This window comes from Nilaparvata lugens, chromosome 14, assembly GCF_014356525.2.
Source record: "Nilaparvata lugens isolate BPH chromosome 14, ASM1435652v1, whole genome shotgun sequence".
NCBI classification, from domain to species: domain Eukaryota; kingdom Metazoa; phylum Arthropoda; class Insecta; order Hemiptera; family Delphacidae; genus Nilaparvata; species Nilaparvata lugens.
The window spans coordinates 10941498-10966612 of record NC_052517.1 but is presented as its reverse complement, the minus strand read 5'-3'; the positions used below and the strand labels follow the sequence as shown (position 1 = coordinate 10966612).

Genomic DNA, 25115 nt, shown 5'->3' with positions numbered 1-25115 from the left:
CAATGAATTTGACGCTGTGGAAGGGGAAACAGTCGACGGGGTACGGCGTGGCTGACTCTCTTAGCCATAGTAAACAGCAACTGGAAATCAATTATCTCTGTAACCATTAATCGAAAAAAAAACTATCATATGTCATTCGATTCGTTAAATTAAGGACTACAATATTAGTTATATTCATTTCCTCAATGAATTGTATTTGTTTTGTAATTTTGTATCGCTTTGTATCAATGTTATTGCACTGTTTGCAATTCATCACTATTCTCTCAAGAATTAGTTTTTCATGAATTTCATGATCTGAAAATTGAAATTCAAATGCTATTTGGATGACGTTCACATTCCACTGGTTTTTTTTTACAATAATTGTTACGTTGAAGAGTGAGGCAATTCAATCCATTTGGAAGTAAAAGGAAATCACAGTGCGATTTGAACAGTGGATAGTAACTTTGAAATTCAGTTGCTCAATTCATTACGGCTTGATACTATCATTTGTAATTATAGTTGATCAGAAATATGCATTGTATATAATGTTTATATTTCAGTTTGACTAATCTTCTATCACAGTCTCGCATTCATTCATAAACATGATAATCCTAAATACGTTGATCACCTTAAAGATGTAGCTTATCTTACGTCGAACAATGTACAATACAAAAATTTTCACTGAATTACTATTATGATGATCATTGGAATTTCTGCCTGTGATTGAGAAAAAGTCATTTTATGAGCCTTGAAATTCGTACCTAGAAAAAGTTGCATTATTACTAAAAATTTTGTTATTTTTACTATTTATTATAGGTACCTACTGTACATTGATTTTTGTGATTATAGAGATCAACTACTTCATTCTGAATCACGATAAGGATAAACAGGGAAATTGTGAGAGGGGAATAGCATCTATAGTTAAATTTACATAGCATCAATTTGAAAGCTCTGATAATGATTGTGAACGGAACTGCAATTCTGGCTTGGTATTGCCTCTTCATGTTCAGTGAGAATAAAAAGCTTCAGAGTAATTCGTTCTCACTATATGTGATAATATTGGTAATATTTGGTAACATTTGTTGATATTTGAACCGAATATGCAACAAATTAATCTACTTTCAGCTTGAAAATTTTCAATTTATCAGGAGTACAGTGTTTCATATAGTATCTCAGGTAGGCCTACCCTTTTATTATTTTTTTTTTGTTCACGTGATCTGATGATATTCATCGCATTATCAAGTGTTTGAGTTATAAAGAGTGATGAAACAAGAGAAAACACAAGAAAAGCTATGAAAAGAAATTTTGAATCTTCATTTTTCACAAAATAAGGATAAGATGAAGGAGTTGGACACATAATATATCATGAAACTTCGTTGAAAAACATCAATATCTGAAACTAGAGTTATCAAATTGTGTTACCTCTGACTCGTATGGAGAAGGCACACTTCAAATTAATATAATAAATTCTGTGAGCAAACAACGAAATCCTAATTTTTATCATGAGCATGGTTGAATCAAGAAAATTGTAATATTTTTTTAGAGTATTGAAAAGTGAAAATCCATATACAGCGCATGTCAAAACAATAGACAAAATTAATTGTTTCGAGCGCCATAGTGTAAATGAGATGCAATGTAGACAGCAGTATTATTCTGTTTACTATGGTGAAGGGAGTCAGCCGCGTCGGCTGTTTCCCCTTCCACAGCGTCAACTTGAATCGAAAATACATAATAATATACATCAATGGATTTGCAATGAATATGGCTACAATAATTATTCATCACATTGTTCTTTAAAATTACTTGCTTCGAAGTTAATTGGAGAAAACAAAAAAATCAAATCGAAAAACCCCTAAATTTTTACATTATATTAGTTTATCAAGGAAACTGTTCGATTAATTGAGGAAATGAATCCAACTAATATTGTAGTCCTTAATTTAACGAATCGAATGACATATGATAGATTTTTTCCCGATTAATGGTTACAGAGATAATTGATTTCCAGTTTGCTGTTTACTATGACTAAGAGAGTCAGCCGCGCCGTTCCGCTTCGACTGTTTCCCCTTCCACGGCGTCAAATCGAATCGCAAATACATAACAATATACATCAATGAATTTGCAATGAGAGTGGCTACATTAATTATTTGACTCATTTTTCTTTAAAACTACTTGCTTTGAAGTTAACCGAAGAAAACAAAAAAATCAAATCGCAAACCCCCTAAATTTTCACATATATATTATTTTATCAAGAAAACTGTTAATTTTATTGAAAAAATGAATATAACTAATATTGTAGTCCATAATGTAACAAATCGAATGGCATAAAATAGAACCGTTTTACGATCAATGGGTACAGAGATAATTGATTTTCCGTGATTACCTGCATTTTTCAAATTTGAGGGGGGCTGGGGGGAAAGCTCCCAGGGGATTTCTTGGGAATTTTGGGAGAATGACCCTCTGGGAGGGTTCTATCGATGGTAAAAGATTCAGCTTTTATTTAATTTTCGGATCGAAAAAACCTTTATTGACTGGGCTAAAAGCAGATAACACCTTCACTAACTCCTGAATGCGTTCAAAATGTTTGTATGCTGTGCAGAAATATATCAACTACCAGAATATTTTATCTCAATTATAGAAATTTATTATTAAATCATGGAAAGATGAGTTTTCTTGGCAGATAAAATAGATTTGATATAAATAATTTATCACTATTAACAAAAATCAACAATTAATATTAGATTGATTGAGTACTTTATTCATGTAAATTACAATATATACTTTATACCCTATACCTGCCTATTACATGGGAAACCACAGCTGGCTATGTATTTTTCCCCCTTTCTTTCTTTTCAGCACACCCCGCCATGAAGTCTATTTTTGTATGTTATTAGATATTTATTTTTGATTGTGATTTTTTTTGTGTTTTGATTTCTTTTCATGTATATTGTATTGTGTTGATTTGAATAAAATTGATTGATTGATACTTATACGCTTATATACAATAGCTTACAATACAGCTAAATTTTAGATAAATTTTCATAATTTAAAATAAGAAAATAATTATCGAACCGTATATGATATGAAAAAAGCAAAAACTGTAGATAATATTGTTATGCATCTACATAAATTGGCGGAGCTTTGGACACATCAATGTCCATTCTTCGGATCAGATATACCAAGATATATTGATTTTTATTTATTGCGGATGATGTCCACATGAGCTTTTAGCTTGTGCAAGGACAATCGGAAGTGCTTGAGTGATTTTATAAGGCAATAAAACGTCCATGCCAGCAGCAGGATTCGAACCCACGACCAGGTAACGCTAGCAGACAGAAGGGTGCAATGCCTTGTCTCGGCCAGCCTGGCCGGCAAACAGCTGTCTTCTATCGAGGGCGGAGGAAAAAGAGAATTGGCAACCAGGGTGTCTTATAATTTTCACTGACTTTACAACGTGAATCTCACAATACAACAGTCCAAACTACATTAAAAAATTAGGTTTGTTTTTCCGGTCCTTTTTGAAAATTAGTTATTTGATATGTGAATCTTATATATTTAAGTCATAATAATGTGAAATATCTGTTCCTCTTTTGGTTTTGAAGCATCTAAATTTGAAAATCTACTTCATAAACATATTTAGAGACTGAAAATTCTGTAACGTGAAGACTACAAGACTTCAAGACTTGGGCTCAACTCACATTACGGTGGGCCGTCCACTGGAACCGATTTCGTCCGAACTAGCATTGGCCGAAAACTACCGAACTCGTCCGAACGATCCCCCAACAAAGGAAGCTATAGATGCTCGTCCATTGCAACAGGTTCATACGCCCGTGCACGGGTCGTCTCCGGCCGATCAAGTTTTTGATCCAAATTGAATGGGATTTTCCGGCTCTATCCGGACGAAGTCGAGCTGAGACATCAACCTCAAAATTGTTTCACAGTCTTCTCTGTTTTTGTTTTCTGAACTTGTTCTGTTTTATAAAGTTTTAACTATGGACAATGAAAAGTTGATAAATTTGGTTCAAGGGCATGTTCCATTGTGGGATATGCGAGACAAAAGATATCATCGGCGTGATGTTCAAAGGAATTTGTAGACAAAGATTACTGAACAAAAAGGATCTGTAGGTAAGATTATTGTAATGAATAACTAATTTAGTGGAAGTTTGTTTCTTCAATTTTCAAAATCTCAATATAATCATTGTTTATGAAAATTTTGGTGGCTATTATATTAGTTAATTCAATAGTTCAGCCAACTACTGAACTAGACAGACATAAACGGTTCCAATGGACGACCATATTCGGCCGAATTAACGGCCGGCAGATTCGTCCGATCCAACGGCCGAACGGATCGGTTGAATACGGTTCTAGTGAACGGGTACTCTACCTCGACTCAAATCGTTCGACTCCAGTTGAGGATACGACTTTCTTGCTCATTGTCACTACTACAGTTCCATGCTACTCCATTTCTAACCTCACATTATTAAAAATATGAGATCCAATTCGTCCTTACTGCGCATGTAACAAATTTTATAATAATTATTATGAATATATTGTCTTCTGATTCTTATTATTGTCTTATCTAAAATGATAAAACATTACTTTCATAAAACATAACCTAACTTTCTTCAAAAATGCACGCTACTATGCAACTCAAGTCGAGGCTCGACCAACGACTCAGTCCCACAGTCTTGAGTACGCGGAGACTAGAATCGACTGGTCTGAGTGTCACCATTTGAAAACACATGCTGCGTCGAGAAGAGACTAGAGTCGCAGTCTCTTCTCGACTTGGGTCACGAAAGTATGAGTTGAGCCTTGACCTATTTCGGACTATGTGTAACCTTATCTAAATTTGGGAGAGGAATAGCACAAGGTTACCTTATTTTTTCTCTCCCTATCATTTTGATGATGTACTTATTGTATGAATGAATGAATGAATAAATAAAAAATGAATACATTTTGACTGTTCAATAAATTAGAATTGGAACTGTTTTGGGCTTGAGCCTATGCTAGAGGCATTATTCTATGGAAGTTGGCAATAGTATTTTACATCACATGGAACGGAAGGGGCCATTTGCAGACAAGAATTAATTCTAGTCTCGGCTAACTCCTTGACTGGAAACATCATTCTTGCCCTGCTAAAGGGCACTTCCCATCTATGTGATGTAAAATACTATTCTGAATAAATAGAGTAATACTCACTTGGCAGGTACAGTGCTAACATAGGGCATCACAACTTTATCAACGAAACTTCCAAAACCAAGTCTGAAATTCGAAGTGATGCCACGCATGTTGGACGCCAGCTGATCTCCCAATTTCGACAAGTTGTCTTTGTCGTCCTTCATCGATTGCGACAAATCCATAAGGTAGTACAGGTCAACAGGGTAGTCTTCCGCTTGCTCGTAGTAGAAAGTGACTTTTTCCATCTTGTCTGCGAAAAGTGAGAAAATTGAAGATGAAGGGGCTGGGGGAAGTGGCTCAATATAAAATATCTTAAACGACAAATATTATATCAAATAGTATTGATATTTGATACTACTTATGACAAATAACTATAAATACCTCAATATTATTCGTTGAAACTGGCAATGAGTGGAATATTTCTAATTAATTTATTCAAGCCATCTAAATTCAAAATTTACAGTTTTCATGTTTTTTTTTGGACTAAAATTTTATAAAAATTGTACACATGAAATTTTAACCTTATCTTGGACTTTGTCACCTATAAATTTGGAAGGAAAATAGCACAAGGACTACCTTACTATTTCATCTGCCAATGTTATTACATTAGTGTCATATGCATTGTAAATAAATAAATAAAAAATTATAATATAACTATAATAAATTGTTCTGATTTGATTTACAACAAATATTTGAAATCTTTTTTCACAAATAATATCTTCGACCAACAACTTTTATTGGAGACTAACAGGTAACCCGTGCTCCGCAAGGATCTAATTAGAAACTTGACAAACTGAAATTTTGAAGATTCAAAAATAGCCTATAACAATAATACTAGGCCTATAACTATAACCTTGGTAAATGAAGAATCTATATGCAAAATTTCTGGTTAATCAATTGAGTAGTTGAGACGTGATGATGCGTCATTCTCGTATTTCCTACCCCGTACGTGTTTAAGCCAATTCTCCATTATATTATGGATTCAATTCTAAATTAGAACCGTATTGGGCCAGCTTTCTAGGATACTTATAAAATTCAATGAACCATTAACTCGTATATCGATACAGGTTTAATAATCCATTAGATTCAATAAGTGTATTAGAAGCCGGGCTATCAGATATTTCAAGAAATAAGATCAATTTTACAATTTATAACGCCAGGGTGAAACTATTTAAATCAGAAGAAAAGAATAAGAATAGAGAGATAAAAGAAGGTGGAGAAAAAGAAAAAAGAAGAAGTTGGAGGAGTAGATTAAAAGGAAAACAAGGAGGAGGAGAAGGTAAAGTAATGCTGTAAATCACATATTTACATATTCATATTTGCAGTAGCAGAAGTCTTCAGGGTGACTTACAGCATTTTATTTTGATTTAGGTTCAATATTGTTTGTCTTTTCGGTCTCAAAATTTTATAGTTTTTTTCAAAGTTTGGATTTTTTCAACAATTTAATTCAATTTAGAAGTATTTTTACTTTCCTTGCCCTACTACCATAGGTAAGGAAAGTATTGCTTTCCAAAAAAAATTAAGGTACCCCAATTTCAAGTTTTCTATACGTTTCAAGGTCCCCTGAGTCCAAAAACATGATTTTTGGGTATTGGTCTGTGTGTGTGTATGTGTGTGTGTGTGTGTGTGTGTGTGTGTATGTGTATGTGTGTGTGTGTGTATGTGTGTGTATGTATGTGTGTATGTCTGTGAACACGATAACTCCATTCCTAATAAACCGATTGACTTGAAATTTTAAACTTAAGGTCCTTATACCCTGAGGACCCGACACTAAGAAATTCAATAAAATTCATTCAAGATGGCGGAAAAAATGGCGGATAATTACTAAAAAACCATGTTTTTCACGTTTTTCTCGAAAATGGCTCTAACGATTTTCTTCAAATTCATACCATGGATAGCTATTTATAAGCCCTATCAACTGGCATAAGTCTCATTTCAGGGAAAATTTCAGGAGCTCCGTAATATTCTTGAGAAAAATGGCGGATAATGACTAAAAAGCCATGTTTTTCACGTTTTTCTCGAAAACGGCTCCAACGATTTTCTTCAAATTTATACCATGGATAGCTATTCATAAGCCCTATCAACTGGCATGAGTCTCATTTCTGGGAAAATTTCAGGAGCTCCGTAATATTCTTGAGAAAAATGGCGGATAATGACTGAAAAGCCATGTTTTTCACGGTTTTCTCGAAAACGGCTCCAACGATTTTCTTCAAATTTATACCATGGATAGCTATTTATAAGCCCTATCAACTGACATGAGTCTTATTTATGAGAAAATTGCAGGAGCTAGGTAATATTCTTGAGAAAAATGACAGTTACTAAAAAACCATTTTTTTCACGATTTTCTCAAAAACGGCTCTAACGAATTTTTTGAAATCCATACCCTGTATAGTTATTTATTAGCTCTATCAACTGACATGAGTCTTTTTCCTGGGGTACTAATGAGGGGTCCACCCAATCCTTGAGAAATGGAATTTGTAACCTCCTTCTCGTGCATGAGGTAGGTTGGTACACGGTTTTTACTTCTTCTTCTTCCATATACCGTGGGTAGGTAGAGCAGTTTATAAAAAGAACACAGTCATAGTCAAGATATTTCATCTGTAGAACAGTTGTTTTGACGAATTTCAAAAAAAAATCATCGAATTTCACAATTTACATAAAGGAAAAAGTACTCTGAAAACAATTGTATATACACATATACAGTAGTCTGATCGTAGTTGCAAATATGTTGCCGCCAATCGTCATTATGTTATTCCCCTAAATTATTCTCGTTTGATAATGAGGCTTATAGATCAATGAGCAAGGAAAGATGTGAAAGAATTTTTTAATCTAAAAATGATTTCAGTGTGTTTTGAATTGTAAATTGAGTGTGTAATTGAAGAATTCGATGTGACACATAACCTAGCTACAGTTGGACTGTTTTATAAATTAGAATTGGAACCGTTTTGGGCGTTTCAGCGTGTGGTACTTTTCTGTAAGTTGTGTAATTCTAAATAATTGGATAAATGAATAATAATTATTATTAATTCATTAGCATTTGAATAAATTCAATATGGAGGAGGACAAGATAGAATATTCTTAGATTATTCTAAGATACGTCTATAAATAGACATGTAGAATAAGTATGAGAGGAGGACTAGGAGAAAAAGAAGAAGGAGGAGAGAAAGAGGATAAGGAAGAGGAGGAGACAGAGGAGGAGGTGGAGGAGGAGGAAGAGGAGTAGGAAGAGCAGGAGTGGGAGGGGGAGAAGAAGGAGAAGGAGGAGGAGAAGGACACGAAGAAGGTGAAGGAGAAGGAGAAGGATGATGATGAGGAGAAGGAGGAGGAGGAGGAGAAGGAGGAGGCAGTAACGAGAAGAAAAAGGACAGAAGATAAAAAAAATGAAGAAAGTGGAAGAAGAAGAAACCCAAAAAACAAAATACCTCTCAATAAAATACAATACAGATGGAAATTACTAAGATATTGAATTTATTCAAATGCTAATGAACTAATGATATTATTATTTAACGAAAATCCCAATTAAATGCTGTAATTCACCCCGAAGACTTCTGCTACTGCAAATATTGACAACAGGGTAAACAGCTAGATGGAAATTCAATGAGCGCTACTATTCAAAACTTATTTGCCAGCCCGGAATCAAACCCGGTACCTCCTAATTGCCGGTCAGGAATGCTTACCCTTACATCAAACTTACAATCTCTGGATAGCAGCGCTCATTTTATACGAAGCCATAATTTTTTAATAGTAGCGCTCATCGAATTTCCATCTAGCAGTTTACCCTGTTGTCAATATTTGCAGTAGCAGAAGTCTTCAGGGTGATTACCAGCATTTTTAATTTGGATTTTAGTTTAATAATATCTAGTAGTTCTGTGACCAGTAGACCTCACGCACATTTCTCATCCACAAGAGTATCTGATGTCACCTATTCTAGTTGATTCAAATTCAAAATTCAAATTCAAATTCAAATTCAAATTTATTCACTCGAAATTCATACAAAATATTAACAAAAGTATAACACGACAAGTTACAAGAGAACAAGATACTACTCACAAAAAGTACAGTATGTTACTGGACTTTGTCCGCGAATAGGAGTCAGATACAAAGTGTTATAAGTAAGATTATTTATTTTATAAATTGATATAGTTTAAGATTTAGTAGGTCTAGGAAAAGGAGTTGGGAAGAAGAGAGATTCAGAATTTAAGTATGATGTAATGAAGATGAAATGAAGATGATTGAGTGCAAGCTCGCACATACATACAAAACAAACATTTTTAGTATCATTTACCATTATAAATTACACCCATTTGTAGAGAAAGAGCGATAATACCTATCAATCTACAGAGAAATAATATAATTAAAATAACAATCAATTCCATAGTGTAGTATAATTCAACAGAAAGACAGTTATTAGTGACATCACCGAGACAAAAACGTATCTCACAGAATAAATTGATGGACTATGTAGTAGTCAATACAAGGTTGACTTGATTTGTGGATATATATTGAAACTTATTAACTTAAAACCTTAAAGAAGCCTTCCACCTCTACTGGCGAATGAAGCCATAGCCAAAGCTTAGTTTTATTCATGAAGTGTTTATGGGTATTTATTCTTCTCAAATCAGGTGGTAGTAAGTTATAAAATTTCGGAGCAAGAAAAAGAAAACACCTCTGGAACGTGGTAAAGTTCGATTTTGGAAGCCTAACAATCATTTGAGTAGTTTGCCGTGTTACAACAGAAATTTCATCATCGTTGTTATATACTGAAACAGATCTGTTACCACTTAATTGATAAAATAAAGACAGAACCTTCAGCACATAAGTGTGTCTCAGTGGTAGAATATTCAATGCTTTGAAAATTGGAAATGTATGTGACCTCCTATTAACTCCCTGTATAATCCTTATTACAGACTTCTGTAGCACTACAGCTGTACTTCAGTTGAATTACAAATTACAGTTGAATCATAATTTACTCTTAAGAACTGTTATTTGTTTTCTCCAAGATCAAAGACTCACTCATGTTAATGAACTCAGTTCACGTTTAAATGTGTATCCCATATGATAATTTATCCAGTTCCGTGATAATCTTTCCATCTGATAAAAATATTTCTGAACTATTTTTAATTTTTTTTTTTTCAATCAGGAATATTAGGATTTCTTCAGCATTATTTAGTTCATTTAATCTTTTTTATTCTATTTTCAATCACCTATTAAATTTGTTTTTCAAATGTGAGAGTATTGATACTGATGGGCACGCATCATAAAAAATATTGAAACCCTACCTTATAGAAATAGACACGGCCAGACATCTGTGTAATGCATGCAATGAATAATTCACTTGTCAGGTGATTATGAATAATTCTATAGTCTGATTGATCCTATCTTCAAAGTAGATAGTGATATCAGAGTATGGAGGAATTCCTTTTCTTTTCATATTATCCTTAAAATGCAAAATTTCAAAAAACCTTGTGTTTACATGGACGCGCTGTTGGAAGAGGAATATTCCTACCAAATCTCATCGAATTCTATCTACGCGTTTGGCCCGAATCGCGTTACATACAGACAGACAAAAAAATAAGAAGAAGAAAAAATAGGTAGAAGAAGAAGAAAAAATAGGAAGAAAGCTAGGAAAAGAAGACGAAAACGAGGATGAGAAAGTAGAAATTAAAAAACACAACACAACACTTCAATAAAATTTGAAAACCAACTTACTAAGCCTCAATTTGAGGTCCAACTTTTGCGGATATATCTGCACGACCTCCTGGTGATGACTGCTCGACGAAGATGAGGAAGAGGAAGAGGAAGACGAAGAGGAAGATGAAAAGAAAGAGGACCCCGATGATCCATAGGCACCACCTCCTATGCCAGCCGACGACTTGGTCAGGTTTTTGGCAATCAGTATTGCCAACTCGTTCTGAGGATTGTGGATGTATTTGGACTGACACTGTTTGCTAACAGGAGAGCCGGGTTGAAAACAGCGTTTGCCGTCTCCAAAATCCTGAAAAATGAAAATAATTGATAATCACACAAAAAACATAAGAGATAGCTGACAATAATGGTCGGAAATTAGGAGTTGTTATACAGGTTTGGGCAGGGAGGTATGGATGATTTGAAATAACAGTTACACACTCATTTTTACAACAGTTACACTCATATTCCGAAGTGAATAGTGTACATTTAAAGTATTTTGCTCACTATAACCTTAGTGTCCGGTTTCCCATTAGGGAACTTTGGACTATATACGGCGACGTGGAACTACCCTTGGGTCTCCCCACCATTCAAAGCCATTCGCTAATAATAATAATACTCATTTTTAAACGAAGCTCAAAATTTATCTGGGCTACCTAAGAGCACGTGTATACATAAACAAACCACGAAACCTTGAAGCCCTGAGTGAAGCAATAACACAAGAAATATTCGAGCGGTACTACGTGCAATGCTTCAGACGAGTATATACAACTTCTCACAACATCTACAGGGGTGTATGGACAAAAACGGACAGCATTTAACAGATGTTATTTTTACTTTTTGTGTAGTTGAGTTGTAGTTCAGTTTATCAGAGATTGACAATGGTGTAATAACCGAAACCGGTCTTTCTAAGTATCAATAAATCTGTGGTTTTTGACAATTGCTTAATCTTTTTCATTCAATATGTTATTTTCAGTTCATAATCAATGTTTTAATTTTTCCTCTTTATTTTTTATAATGGCAACATCCAAGGTACACACTAAAAAAAATTTTGAGTTTCGTTTAATAAATGAACGTGTGACTGTTATTTCAAATCATCCATAACTCCCTGCCCAAACCTGTATTATAAAAATATTGTACTTCCTGACTTGAAGTGAATTTCAATTGCTTTTAAATGTCAGTATTATTGATTTCACCACAAATTCCATTTCTATGACAGGCATCATTCAGCCATATTACAAAAAATACACGTTTAATTTATACAAAAATATCATCACTGAATAAAAACTTTCAATTTTTTTAGTGAGGTTTTTTTTTGTCATAGTCATTCATGCTCTCCATGCATGAAATTAAACCGGTAAACAGCTGATTGTAGAACAAATAAACATATGATTCTCGTTACAGCATACTGTACTGTAATAAAATCATATGTTTTCTTTACAGTCGAGAATGTTTCCGGAGTAGTTCCGAAATAGGAACAGCAAAAATGGTACAAAAAACCGCCTTTTAGCGCTCCAGGTGGAAGTTTTGTCAACTACAATCAAGAAATTCCTAATTCGGAATTTGTAAACTAGGTTATGTTTATAGAATGCATGTAGTAACGTCAGCACAAGCAGGTAATGTTTTCTATTTCTCAATTATTATTCTTCTTTAGATTATTATGACAAAAAATAGTGTACGTTACTTGGACGTGTATGTCTTTTGCAGTGCTCAAATGAAATTTTAGTCTCGGCTGACGCCTTGACTAAAAAAACATCATTCTCGCCTACAAAAGACCCCTTCCCGTCCTTGTGACTTAAGATACTATTACAAAATCTAGTTTTCTTGCGCGCTAACATGTTTTATTGTAAAATTAAATAAACTGTTTTATTACAATAACATTATATCGTAACAGAAGGTCTAATAATTCTGAAGATCACAATAATGATTGGTATGGATAGGAGGGTCTCAGTTCGTCAATATATCAGTTCATCAAGTACCTATTTCGACCATTGAGATACTGAAATAAGTGGGAAGTTGAGCCACTCAGTTCGTCAAATTTTCGTTGCAGCCTCATAAATAGTCAGCTATAGTTAGGTCCACGTTATAATGACAGTGGAGAAAGATAGGAGAACAGTGTTGCCGATTCTCTGCCTTGCCACTGCCTTCTATAGAAGATATATTGGGAAGTTTGCAATTTTCTAATCAATTGTGATTGATTTAATTCAATTTAGAAGTATTTTTTAAATTGAAAAATAATTTCTGTGTGTTTTGAATTGTAAATTGAATGTGTGATTGATGAATGTTAAGTGACACATAACCTAGCTACATTTGGACTGTTGTATAAATTAGAATTGGAACCGTTTTAGGCTTATAAGCCTGTGGTACTTTTCTGTAAGTTGTGTAATTCTGAATGATTAAATAAATGAATAGCTGATACCAGTATATCTCATGTGGTGTTAGCACTGTTCATTCTGTTAAAAATTATTGATTGGATTTTATAGTCAAGAAAATATATTTTTTTCAATAGTTAAATAAGGAATTTTCATGATTGAGATTAAATATTTTGCTAATTAATTATATTTCTACATTGTTAAAAACAAGCTGGAATAGTGTGGAGCTAGAAAAGGATACCTATTGCTATTTGCTTTTTCGAATGATAGACAAGGATAGCAACACCAATGTTAATCAAATACTACCATTATAACGTGGACCTCACTATATACTAGGATATAGTGAGGTCCACATTATAATGGCAGTGTACGATTGACATACTGTTGCTGTCCTTTTCTATCATACAACTGAACAGATAGCACTATCTCTCTCTCGCTTTGCAATGTTGTCTATTTGCCAGAATATTTTATATTCACTTTTGACAGTGACTGTGTACAAAACTGAACAAACAATTCTCAGCCGCCATTTTTTTTTCTTCATTCTATCAAAATACTCGAGTACAAAAGTCGTATAGTTGATTTTAAATGTATTTTTGAAACAATTAAATCATTTTCAAACATTACCGTATGAGAAACACAAATTAAAATACCTGAAATGACATTTTAAAAGTTGATAACTAACCATCCTAGACTTCATCCATGCTTCAGTTAGCCTATCCGTATAGGTTAGACCTACTCGTACAGGTATAAATAATATTGAAATTAAGAATTAATCCATTGAAATTACTTATCTTTGAATAGGATTTCTATTTTTATATTATTTTTAAAAGAAATTGGAGTAGAATATCTACCAAATAACTTAATTTCTGTGGTTTTAAAATTCAGATTGTTGGTCACAGCTTTTTAAATTAGCCGCCATTTCAGGTTTGTATAAAAATAAAAATCTGATTTCAGTTATGAAAGCAAATTTTTGAATCAAATTATGAAAAATATATTTCCTTGATCAATTTGACATTAAATTAATTATTTTATCAAGGGAATGATTTTATTAGATTAAATTTAATGGGATGAATTGAGTAACAGCTGTGTACAGTCAGTGGCAAAATGGAGAGACTTGGCAACGTATTTCTCCTATCTTTCTTCACTGCCATTATAATGTGGACCTCACTATAGATGGATAGTCTATTTTTCTTAGGGCTACTTTTGAATATAAATAAAAATATAAATTTGAGTACCCTTTTCAATGACTTGATAATGGCATTATGTAGCCGAAACATGTCGTGACTAAATAATTAAAAAAAAGTACTCAGATTCATATTTTTATTTATAGATGGATAGATACTAGTAGTTCTGTGAACAGTAGACCTCACGCAGTATTCTCATCCACAAGTACCTGATTGAAACAATAGACCTTATGGAAATACAGCAATAGACTGGCTTCTCCACACATTTGTGTAATCACTTGTCAACTGATTTATGATGAATAATTCTACAGTCTGATTTTTACTCTAATATTGGCGTATGAAGGAGGCTCCTTTTTCCTTCTAAATTATCCTTGAAATGCAAAATTTCTAAAAACCTTGTATATACGTCGACGCGCAATTAAAAAAGGAACATACCTGTCAAATTTCATGAAAATCTATTACCGCGTTTCGCCGTAAATACGCAACAAACATATAAACATTTAAACATTCAAGCATTTAAACATTTAAACATTAAGAGAAAACATTGAAACATTTAAACATTTAAACATTTAAACATTAAGAGTAAACATTTGAACATTCAAACATTTAAACATTTAAACATTAATAGAAATGCCAAACTGTCGACTCGAATCTTAGACCTCACTTTGCTCGATCAACAAGGATGATAGACAAGGATAGCAACACCAATGCTAATCAAATACTACCATTATAACGTGGACCTCACTATAATTCATTGTATTAGATCAGCAAGTACTGTAATCCGCATTAATGAGGATATTTCACCCTTTGAAACAAAAATAAATACCTAATTTTATCACTTATCCTAATTAGTGTCTAAAAAAACAATTCAACACTAATGTAATAACCTGTTTTGGCCTGTAATATCTACATTAAACTTGAAGTATTTTATACATAAAACCATAGAATATCGCTCTCTTTGATCAGAAAACTTGTCGTTTCCTTTTAAAGAGTTACAACTGCCACGTTTATAATTTAATTGACTTGAAATACGCTTCTAATTCATTGTACAAGAAAGCTCAAATCAAGTATATTCTCATAATGCGAGGCAATCCAACCAATCAGTGTGTTAGAAAATCAGTCATTTCAATAATTGGGAATTCTGTTAAATGTGGCAGCAATGTAATCCTTGAAAGCAATGCTGCAATCTAAACGTGCGTACAGATTTACGCGCCGCGAACATGAGCAATTCACTTTTAATCAGCTGATGCCAAGCTTTTTATATCTGTATCTTACCGTTTCTGTAAAAATACAGATATAGTCAGTTGATTAAAAGTGAATTTCACATGTTCGCGGCGCGTATATCTGTACGCACCTTAAGGTTTGCACAAGCTGATTTCATATTATTATACATCGCTCCAAAGATTGTAAACTGCATCCCGAACGAGCTCATCGGTGTACCTATTAAGTTTGTTCCAATAAATATTAAAAACTGGATACTTCACAACTAACTATTACTTCCATCTTAATGTTTTATGAGTTCAAAATTTTTTCAGCTTTTGAAACTATTCATTATTGTCAAGATTAATTCACAATTGATAGCATTTATTTTAGATATACTCACCATTGTTTTAATAAGAAGATTCCATTTTAAATTATCAGCTTAAGATTTAGAAACAGTTGAGTCTCTACTCCTACTGGCGAACAAGTGTTTGTTCGCAATTAAATTTTTAGGTCTATATCTTGAAAACACACTTAGTTGGTCCGTTCACATTCAAAAAATGTGTAAAAAATTAAGCTCAGGAGTTTTCGTGCTGAGACGACTAGCAAAAATTTCCAACTTAGAAACGGTGTACTTTGCAATGATCCACTCCCACATTTCATATGGAATTGAAATATATGGAGGAACAAGCATCTCAAACTTAAATAAAATACTCCTATTACAAAAAGAAGCAATAAGAATAATTCTAAATCTTGATAGAGAGCAATCATGCAAGCCATTCTTCAGTAAGTTAAAGTTCATGACGGTGTACAGCCTAACGTACATGGGAATAAAATTTATATTGGTTGTCTCCCAGGTTACATAAGACATGAACCTAATAGATCAAAATTCAAGGAATTGCTGAGAGCATATTTGATAGATTTAGCATGCTACAGTATAAACGAGTTTACTGTAAAAAAATTAATTCTAAACAGTCACAATTTCTCTTTAGCTTTAAGCTAGTTTTTAGTTTTTGACTTTTTCATGTATGTTTTGGAAAGAAATAAAATGAATCATTGATTGATTGTGTTTCACTTATGCCAGTAGTCCTTCACCTCCAGCCGTATTTTACAGATAGTTGATATATATATTTAGAATAATAATTATCGTTTTTTTTCTGATTGTCACATCTTTATACTGTTTTCTGTGTTTTGGTGAAATATTTTTTTTAACATATTACAATTTATTTCAACAAATTGGAAACAATACAATGAATACAATGTATGAACCATAAAACTAATACATAAGCAAGAAATACATAATACGATCCCAATCAACACATAGATTCTTAAACTAAAGATGACACGTTTTCAATCTGCCAAAGCCAGCAAAACCTAGGATTGTGCGCTGGCTGATATTCTTATTTCTATCTTAATACTACTATCAATAAAAGTAATTCAAGTAAATATACTTCTGTATCCTCACGTAAACAAATAATTAGTATCCCATTATTCCTAAATTACATTTAGATAATTATATCATTATATTGAATATGAAAAAAAAATACTTAGGTTAGAACATCACAAGATTGGAACAAAAAACAGACCAAATCTTCTTCTCTTCCTGGATTCAGTTAATGTAGGGTCTGTTTCCGAGCTCGGGATTTACTGTAGCTAATTTCTAGACTTTAAACAACTGGTAGTATAACTACTATATTCAGTATGTTAATATTTGGACAATTTAGGGCCGGTTTCGGAGTTCAGGATTTAGCTAATTTCTAGACTTTAAACAGCTGGAGTCAGAAAATTTGCTTTCTGAAACGGGGCGTAGTCGTAGTCAAAGTCAAAGTCACGTTCAAATAAAATTTCGAAAAACTAAAAATTTAGTCGCAGCTTTTATGGTAATCTTTAAGGTTCGAACCCACTAGAACGTATCATACCATGACCGTGCCCGTACCGACACATGCAAAAAAATATTCTTTGCATCATTTGATATGTAATACACCCATTAGACCGTTCCGTCACCGGCCAAGCACGGAGCGTGCCATGCACGTCCAGGTCAACATTTGTCGGCCAGTATATTTTGTCTGTGACGGAACGCTCCTTGCATGGCACGTGACGCCTGCAAACCCCGTTGTAACCGCGTATGCACCGCGTTGGTAACCAGTTCACCGCTACATTCTCTTGCTAACTGATGCGTTCCCAACAACTTCTGACCGGGCATCATACGCGTATCATACGCGTATCATACGCGTACCATACGCGTAATGTACTGGCATAGAACGCTGTTGATCCGTTGTAGTGGGCATAGTTGTTATTTTACGTGCCTGGCATGGTCTGACACGGTCCGTGTCTGGTACGTTCTAGTGGGTTCGAACCTTTATATTCTTATATTCCTATAATTTGAAATGTTTTTCCTTGACGAAATAAAACATCCCTAAATAATTCAAAATAGCTGAAACTTTACACGATTTTATTTTGTGTTCAATCTTTTAGTTTTTCTAATTTAATTTGAACGTGGACTGCGACTACGCCCCGTTTCGGAAAGCCAATTTTCTGACTCCAGCTGTTAAAGTCTAAAATTTAGCTAAATCCTGAGCTCGGAAACCGGTCCTAATTGTTCAAATATTAACTTACTGAATCTGGTAGTTATACTACCAGACCTGAGCCAGCCAGGTCACTCGATATTATTATATACAGAATGTTTCAGGAGTAGTGTCGAACATTTTAGGGTATTGTTACTGGATGATAGGAGACTACAAATGTCGTATTTCAAGTATCTAAAACTCAGCTGTTATCCTTATAGCCGCCATTTTGTTTTTTTTTCACTTAGGAATTTTCATCTCAAGAACGAAATGCTGTATTGATCTGACATGAATATTTAAGACTCAACTTAAAAAATTAAATAAAAATGTGGATGTGAATTTTTAAAATGGCGGCCATTTAAAATTTTTGATTGCAAATTTCACGAGAACCCTTCAGTTTACAGAAAATTTACTGGAGACAAAAAAGTTCACAAATTTTATCAAGATTTCAAGGATACCTTATTTATTAAGATTGGTCAGAGAATAACAGAGAAATTAATTATTTTCGTATTGCATGCATGGCCACTTTTCACAATTTAAACATTAATATTACATTATTTAATTCCAATTATATTTAAGATGAAGCTTTGAAACTCGGTATGGCTCCATATGGTCATCCAGCTGATTTTGCAATTTTTTTCAGATGATCTTGTTTGTTCATGATCATGCATGCTGTAAGAAAATAATGAATTTCTCTGTTATTCTCTGTCCATTCTTAATAAATGAGGTGGTCTTGAAATCTTGATAAAATTTGCAACTTTTTTATCTGTTGTAAATTTTCTGTAAACTGAACGGTTTTCGTGAATTTTGCAATCGAAAATGTTAAATGGCCGTCATTATGAAAATTTTCATCGAAAATTTTTTATTTAATTTTTTTTAAAGTTGAGTCTTTGTAGCATAAATATTCATGCCAAATTTCAGATCAATACATCATTTCGTTTTTGAGATAAAAATTCCTAAGTGAAAAAACAAAATGGCAGCTATAAGGATAACCGCTGAGTTTTAGACACTTAAAATACGACATTTGTAGTCTCCTATCATCCAGGAACAATACCCTAAAATGTTTGACACTACTTCTGAGACACCCTGTATAGTAGTTATACTTAATACATACTCAAAATGTATATTCAAGTCCGGTATTTTGCTTTGATACAGAAAATCATTTATTGAAAAAATTGGGAGACTAATTAATTTATTAATATTTGTACTCACAGGCTGGGAACACCACGCACAACTGGGCGTCTGTATACAGTCACGACAGGTCTGCTTAATGGAGCAGGGGTTCTGTCCCCCCGAGTTTCCCCCCAACAGACTCTGCTGAGCCAACACCAACGAACACACACCGGCGGCCAGAAGCCATATTGGATATAGATGAGCTGCCGACATCCTATTACTAACGGTTAACTGCAACACAACAAACAACAAACATTATTAAAATTAAGTAATATAGACATAAATATAGAGTATTTTGAAGAGGACTTTACAACGATTGAATTCAATTCATTTATAACTATCAAATCGAATCAAATAGCTTACTATTCGCAAAAACATAATACAAATTTATAAAATTCATTTTCCTCCGCCTACTGTCTAAAGTGCTTACTTTACTCCCTGGAACATAATACTAAAGTGTCACTTTTTCGCTCTCGGAACGAAAAAACAGAAAAACTCCCTAGAGTGTAAAAGTAACTCCATTTAAATAACATGGGAAGCATCTCTATTTTAATAACTTACATTTGAAATATGTTAAAAGGTCTAAGCTCCGATGAGAAAGCATAATAAAGGTGTCTGTCATTGAGTCAACTGAATTCAATACCACAACCAGAAATTTGATCAACTCATGAAATATATGTTTGTATATTACATACTTAATATTAGTACACGATACACATTTATACAAATTTTGAAATATTTTATTCCATTCAAAATACCAGCCAACTAATATTTTTCATCTGCAATCCAAATCTTAAACGCGTGATTTGGAGTCAGCCATTTTTGATAGCCGCCGCCCAGTTGATAACTGTTAAAACTTTTGCCGATAGATAGCGCAATCGGCAGTGCCAATCAGACGACCGGTTTTTAGGTTTTAGTTTTTAGGTTATGTTGTTAGAAAACATTGTCACCAATAACCTAAGTTAAAATGATTTGATTTGCAGTTTCTATAAAAAAATGTAGATGGAGGAAAAATGTTGCCCTCGGGCTTCAAACTTTCTCCCACAGGGAGAAAAAGTTGTACTTTACACTCTAGATATACAAATAACTATTAAAGCAGTTATGTAGGAGTCGGGAATGGGCAATACCAAAGTTAATTAGATTTCTTGTATTATGAGTATGAACTAAATTATTGAAAATGGAGTGCACATACCATGTATAACTATAGTGAGGTACACGTTATAATGACAGTGGAGAAAGATAGGAGAACAACGTTGCCGAACCTCTGTCTTGTCAATGCCTTCTATAGACGGTAGCTGATACAGGTTTATTGATGTCATATTAACTGTTAATTCTCATTTAAAATCATCATTTATATTTTGTTAAGCAAGAAATTATATTTTTCAATAATTTTATAATGAATTTTCATAATTAAGATGAAATATTTTGTTAATTAATTATTAATTCTGGCAAAAGAGCATAGCGAGAAAGAGATAGCGCTATCTGCTTTGTTGAATGAAAGACAAGGATAGCAATACAATTTATAATCAAACACTGCCATTATAACGTGGACCTCACTATAGCAGGTAACCCGTGCTCCTGAAAGGTCTAATTCAAACTTGACCTACTGAAATCTTGAAGAATTTAAAATAGGCCTATAATTAGGTTATTTACCATCCTCGTAAATTGAGAATCTATATGCAAAATTTCCAGTCAATTAGTTGAGTAGTTGAGACGTGATGAAGCGTCAAACATAAATAAATTTCCTATCCCGTAGGTGTATATAAGCCAGTTCTTTCCATTATTATAGTATAGATTATTGTAAAATCCAGAATATAATAGGAAGAAATGAATCTAATCTCGCTGTCTCTCTTTCGTCTTATCCCATATTTTCTTAAAACGAAAATTTAATAATCAATATGCATGGTCAATATATCCATTTTTGCTCAAAGATGGTATGAATGATAAATGTCAGTTTAAAACGGCTTTTAGAAGAAGAAAAAGAAGAAGTGGAAGAAGTAGAAGAAGAAGAAGAAGAAAAGGGAAAAGGTGATGAAGAAGAAGAAGAGAGATAGAAACAGGTAGTGAATTTGAAGGAGGCGTCAATACCTTATTAGGATAGGAGACTGGACGCTCAAGGATTTCAGAACTGTATCTGAAATTTGTGATGTATTTATCAGCTGTTTTATTTCTCTTCTCCAGCTCATTCTCTCTCTTCTTCTTCTTCTTCTTCGTCTCCTTATTCTTCAAGGATTTCAGAACTGTGTCTCATTATTATCTATCAGCTGTTTTATTTCTCTTCTCGAGCTCTTTCTCCTCCTTCTTCATCTTCTCCTCTTTTCTTCCTCCTCCTCCTCCTCCTCTTTTCTTCCTCTTCTTCTACTTCTCATGTCTCTTCCTCTTCTTCATCTTCTCCTTCTTGCACTCTAGTTAAAGTTAAGGTACGCGAACGGACAAATACTGTTTGGAATGTTTTCAAATTTGAAATTTACCAGAATATATCTCTAGCCTTTCAATATAATTATTATTATCTTAAACATTTTTGACATGGCACACATAACTTTCGCACTATAACTCTAATATCAATTGAAATTCTTTAATAACTTTGAATAATTTTTATGAATTGGAATGAATTTCAACTATAATAAGACTCAGTACAGTATTTTAGACGAAGACTGGGTTGCAGAGAAGTCTACTAGATTTAACCGTGGTTAAACGCTGTCAACGTTATCTTTCATCGGTTCTCGTTGCATTTAACCACAGTTAAATTTGATACACACCAGTGTATTTTTGAGTTTCACCATTTTCTAAACCTACATACTTTGTTTCTTGCTTCATACTTGAAGCCCACACAAAACTGAACCCACACAGAAATGGAGTGAACACTACTTGAGTGGTACTACCTTTTTCATTCATAACTTTCAGCCTTCCTCTATTTCTTCTTCATCTTATTTTACTTCTTTTACTTCTTCTCCTTCTTCTTCTTCTTCCTCTCCTTCTTCTTCCTCCTCTTCTTATTCTTCTTCTTCCCCTCCTCATTCTTCTTCTTCTTCTTCTTCTTCTTCTTCTTCTTCTTCTTCTTCTTCTTCTTCTTCTTCTTCTTCTTCTTCTTCCCCTCCTTCCAATTTCTAACTCTTTCCTAGTCCTTTCCAACTTCATCATCATCAGCAACTTCATTTCAACTTCAAAAATCATTTTGATTTTTTCTCTTTTCTCCATCTCTTTATCACAACAATTTTCTACTTTTTATTTGCAGTCTTCTCTGTCTGAATTCAACTATACAGTGAAACTCCAATTATCCGAATCGCTTTGAGAACAAAAGTAGACGTAATTTCCGCTAATAAACTAGAATTTAAGATATTATCAAAAAGCATTATCATCTAATAATGAGCATTAAAAAGCATTATCATCATTATGCATTGCATTATAATTCAAAGCATTATCATCATTATAAAGCATTATAATCATTATCATTATCATGAAAAAGCATTATCATCTAACATTTAATCAAAGTTTAAGGCCCAAATTCAACAAAAACGAAAACTGGGTTTGAGCGGCAGTCAGATGAATTTCAATTGGTTTTGTAAAATGATTTTTTATTCATTTAGAATCAACTGACGCTCATACCAAGTTTTCGTTTTGCTGTATTCGGTCCTAATTTTGATAAAGTTGACGATTCAAGGTAAGCGCACACAGATCGTCATCGGACGGACGGCACGCATCGGACGATTAGATGCATTGTTTTCAATTGGAGTGCGCATACCAATACGATGCGGATAAGTATGCGCACTCCAATTGAAAACAATGCATCAAATCTAATCGTCCGATGCGTGCCGTCCGTCCGATGACGATCTGTGTGCGCTTACCTCTAACCGGTTATTAATGATACTATGATATATAAATATGGAAATGTTTTTTTTTTTCTAAATTTTTAGTTTTTTTTTTTTAGCTCCAATTATCCGATTAACCGAATGGGGTCGGGTGGTCCCAATTAATTCGGATGATTGTAGTTCTACTGTACTGTACGGTCACTATACAATCCGTTTCTATTTCTTGTACTCCTTATATTTTACCTAATGTTGCTGATATTTTTCTTCTTCTTCTTCTACTTCTCCTGCTTTTCAATCTTCTTCTTTGTCGTCTTATTCTTCTTCTTCTTCTTCCTTATGGTCCAGACCTCGCAAACTGTTGTAAGCCAGCTGGTTGCTTTTAAAACCGAACCATGTCTAGGTTGTTAGTTCAGTGTCAACACAGCATGTTGCTTTCATAATATCTTCTACCTTCTGCTTCTTCTTCTTCTTCTTCTTCTTTTACTTCTCCTGCTTCTTCAACTTCTTCCTTGTCGTCTTCATTTTCTTCTTCTTCTTCTTCTTCTTCTACTATGGTTTATTCTTCTTATCTTCTTCTTCTGCTTAGTTTTCCATTTTTCTTTTTCTTTCTGTTATCTTAAAGCTTCTTTCGTACTTTTTCAGCACGAATCCTTCTTTTCTCAATCATTATTCTCTCCAGGAGGATGAGGAGGAAAAGGTGGTTAAGGATGAGGAGAAGAAGGTAGAAAAGGGGGTGGAGGAGGGGGAGAAAGAAGCGTAGATGTGGAGGAAGAGGAGGAGGTGGTGATAGGGTAAAAGGTGGAGGAGAAGAAAGAGGAGGCGGAGAAGGAGAGAAGAAAAGGGTGGGGATGAGGAGGAGGAGGAGAAGGAGGAGGAGGCTGAGGAGGAGGAGGAGGAGGAGGAGGAGGAGGAGGAGGAGGAGGAGGAGGCTGCGGAGGAGGAGGAGGGGGAGGCTGAGGAAGAGGAGGAGGAGGAGGAGAAGGAGGAGGGGTTAAGGAGGAGGAGGCTGAGGAGGAGGTGGATGATGTTAAGAAGGATGAGAAGGGAGAAGAGGATGAACAGGAGGTTAAGGTGGATAAGGAGAAGAAGAGAAGGAGGATGAGGATCAGGAGAAGAAGGAAGAGGAGGAGGAGGACACAGATGAGGAGAAGGAAAAGGAGGAGACAGATTAGAAAGCGAAGAAATACTGTGAAAAAAAGATGGAGAAAAATAAATATATTTAATTAAAAGCTGGAGAAAAGAGATAAACGCAGATAAAGACAATGGGGTGGTGCAGGAGGAGTTAAAGAAGGAAGAGGAGAAGGTGGAGGGAGAGAACAATGAGGAGAGAGATAAAGAGGAGGAAGTGAAGAAGGGGGACAAAGAAGTGGAGATTGAAGAAGGAGAGAAGGACGAGGAGGAAGTTGAGGAGAATGAGAAGGAGGAGAGTAAGAAGATAAGAAGTGGATGAGGATCAGGAGAAGGAGGAAGAGGTGGAGAAGGAGATGGAAGAGGAGGAGGAGGAGGAGTAGGAGGAGGAGGAGGAGGAGGAGGAGGAGGAGGAGGAGGAGGAGGAGGAGGAGGAGGAGGAGAAGGAGGAGGCAGATGAGGAGTAGGAGTAGGAGGAGGAGACACATGACGAGAAAGTGAAGACATACTGTGATAGATAAGATGAAAAAAAAATAAATACAGTATATTTAAATAAAAGGTAGAGAAAAATTAGATAGGGATAGAAGCTGAAAATGACAGATGAAACAATAAGCAAGGTGAAACCAAAAGAAGATTGGAAATTACAAAAATAGGAAGTAGAAAATGTGGAAGAAGAAGAAGAAGAAGAAGAAGAAAGAGGAAGAAGAAGAATATAATGACGTAATTTGGTGACGCAGACATAGTACCAGTGAGTGAATGGAGATAAGCTAGGAAAGATTTCAGAGTAGGGAAGTCCCAAATCTAAATTTAACTCCATTACTAATAAGATAAACTAGAGCACGCTGC

General features: G+C 34.2%; 2 protein-coding genes across 5 annotated transcripts in view; one reads left to right on the top strand and one right to left on the bottom strand.

The window, feature by feature from the left end:
* LOC111058137 (sodium channel protein Nach) overlaps positions 1-25115 on the top strand; it is a 475868-nt gene that overhangs the window by 308936 nt on the left and 141817 nt on the right. The gene's annotated exons all lie outside the window — the stretch shown is intronic.
* LOC111048268 (integrin beta-PS) overlaps positions 1-25115 on the bottom strand; it is a 92833-nt gene that overhangs the window by 49680 nt on the left and 18038 nt on the right. For all 4 annotated transcript variants that reach the window (XM_022334142.2, XM_039440738.1, XM_039440737.1 and 1 more), the window contains exons 2-4: positions 19372-19563; positions 10864-11149; positions 5176-5404 (exon numbers count right to left, since the gene is read on the bottom strand). In XM_022334142.2, coding sequence (XP_022189834.2) covers positions 5176-5404; positions 10864-11149; positions 19372-19545 — 689 coding nt within the window. In that variant the 5' untranslated portion in view covers positions 19546-19563. The remainder of the gene's footprint in view (positions 1-5175; positions 5405-10863; positions 11150-19371; positions 19564-25115) is intronic.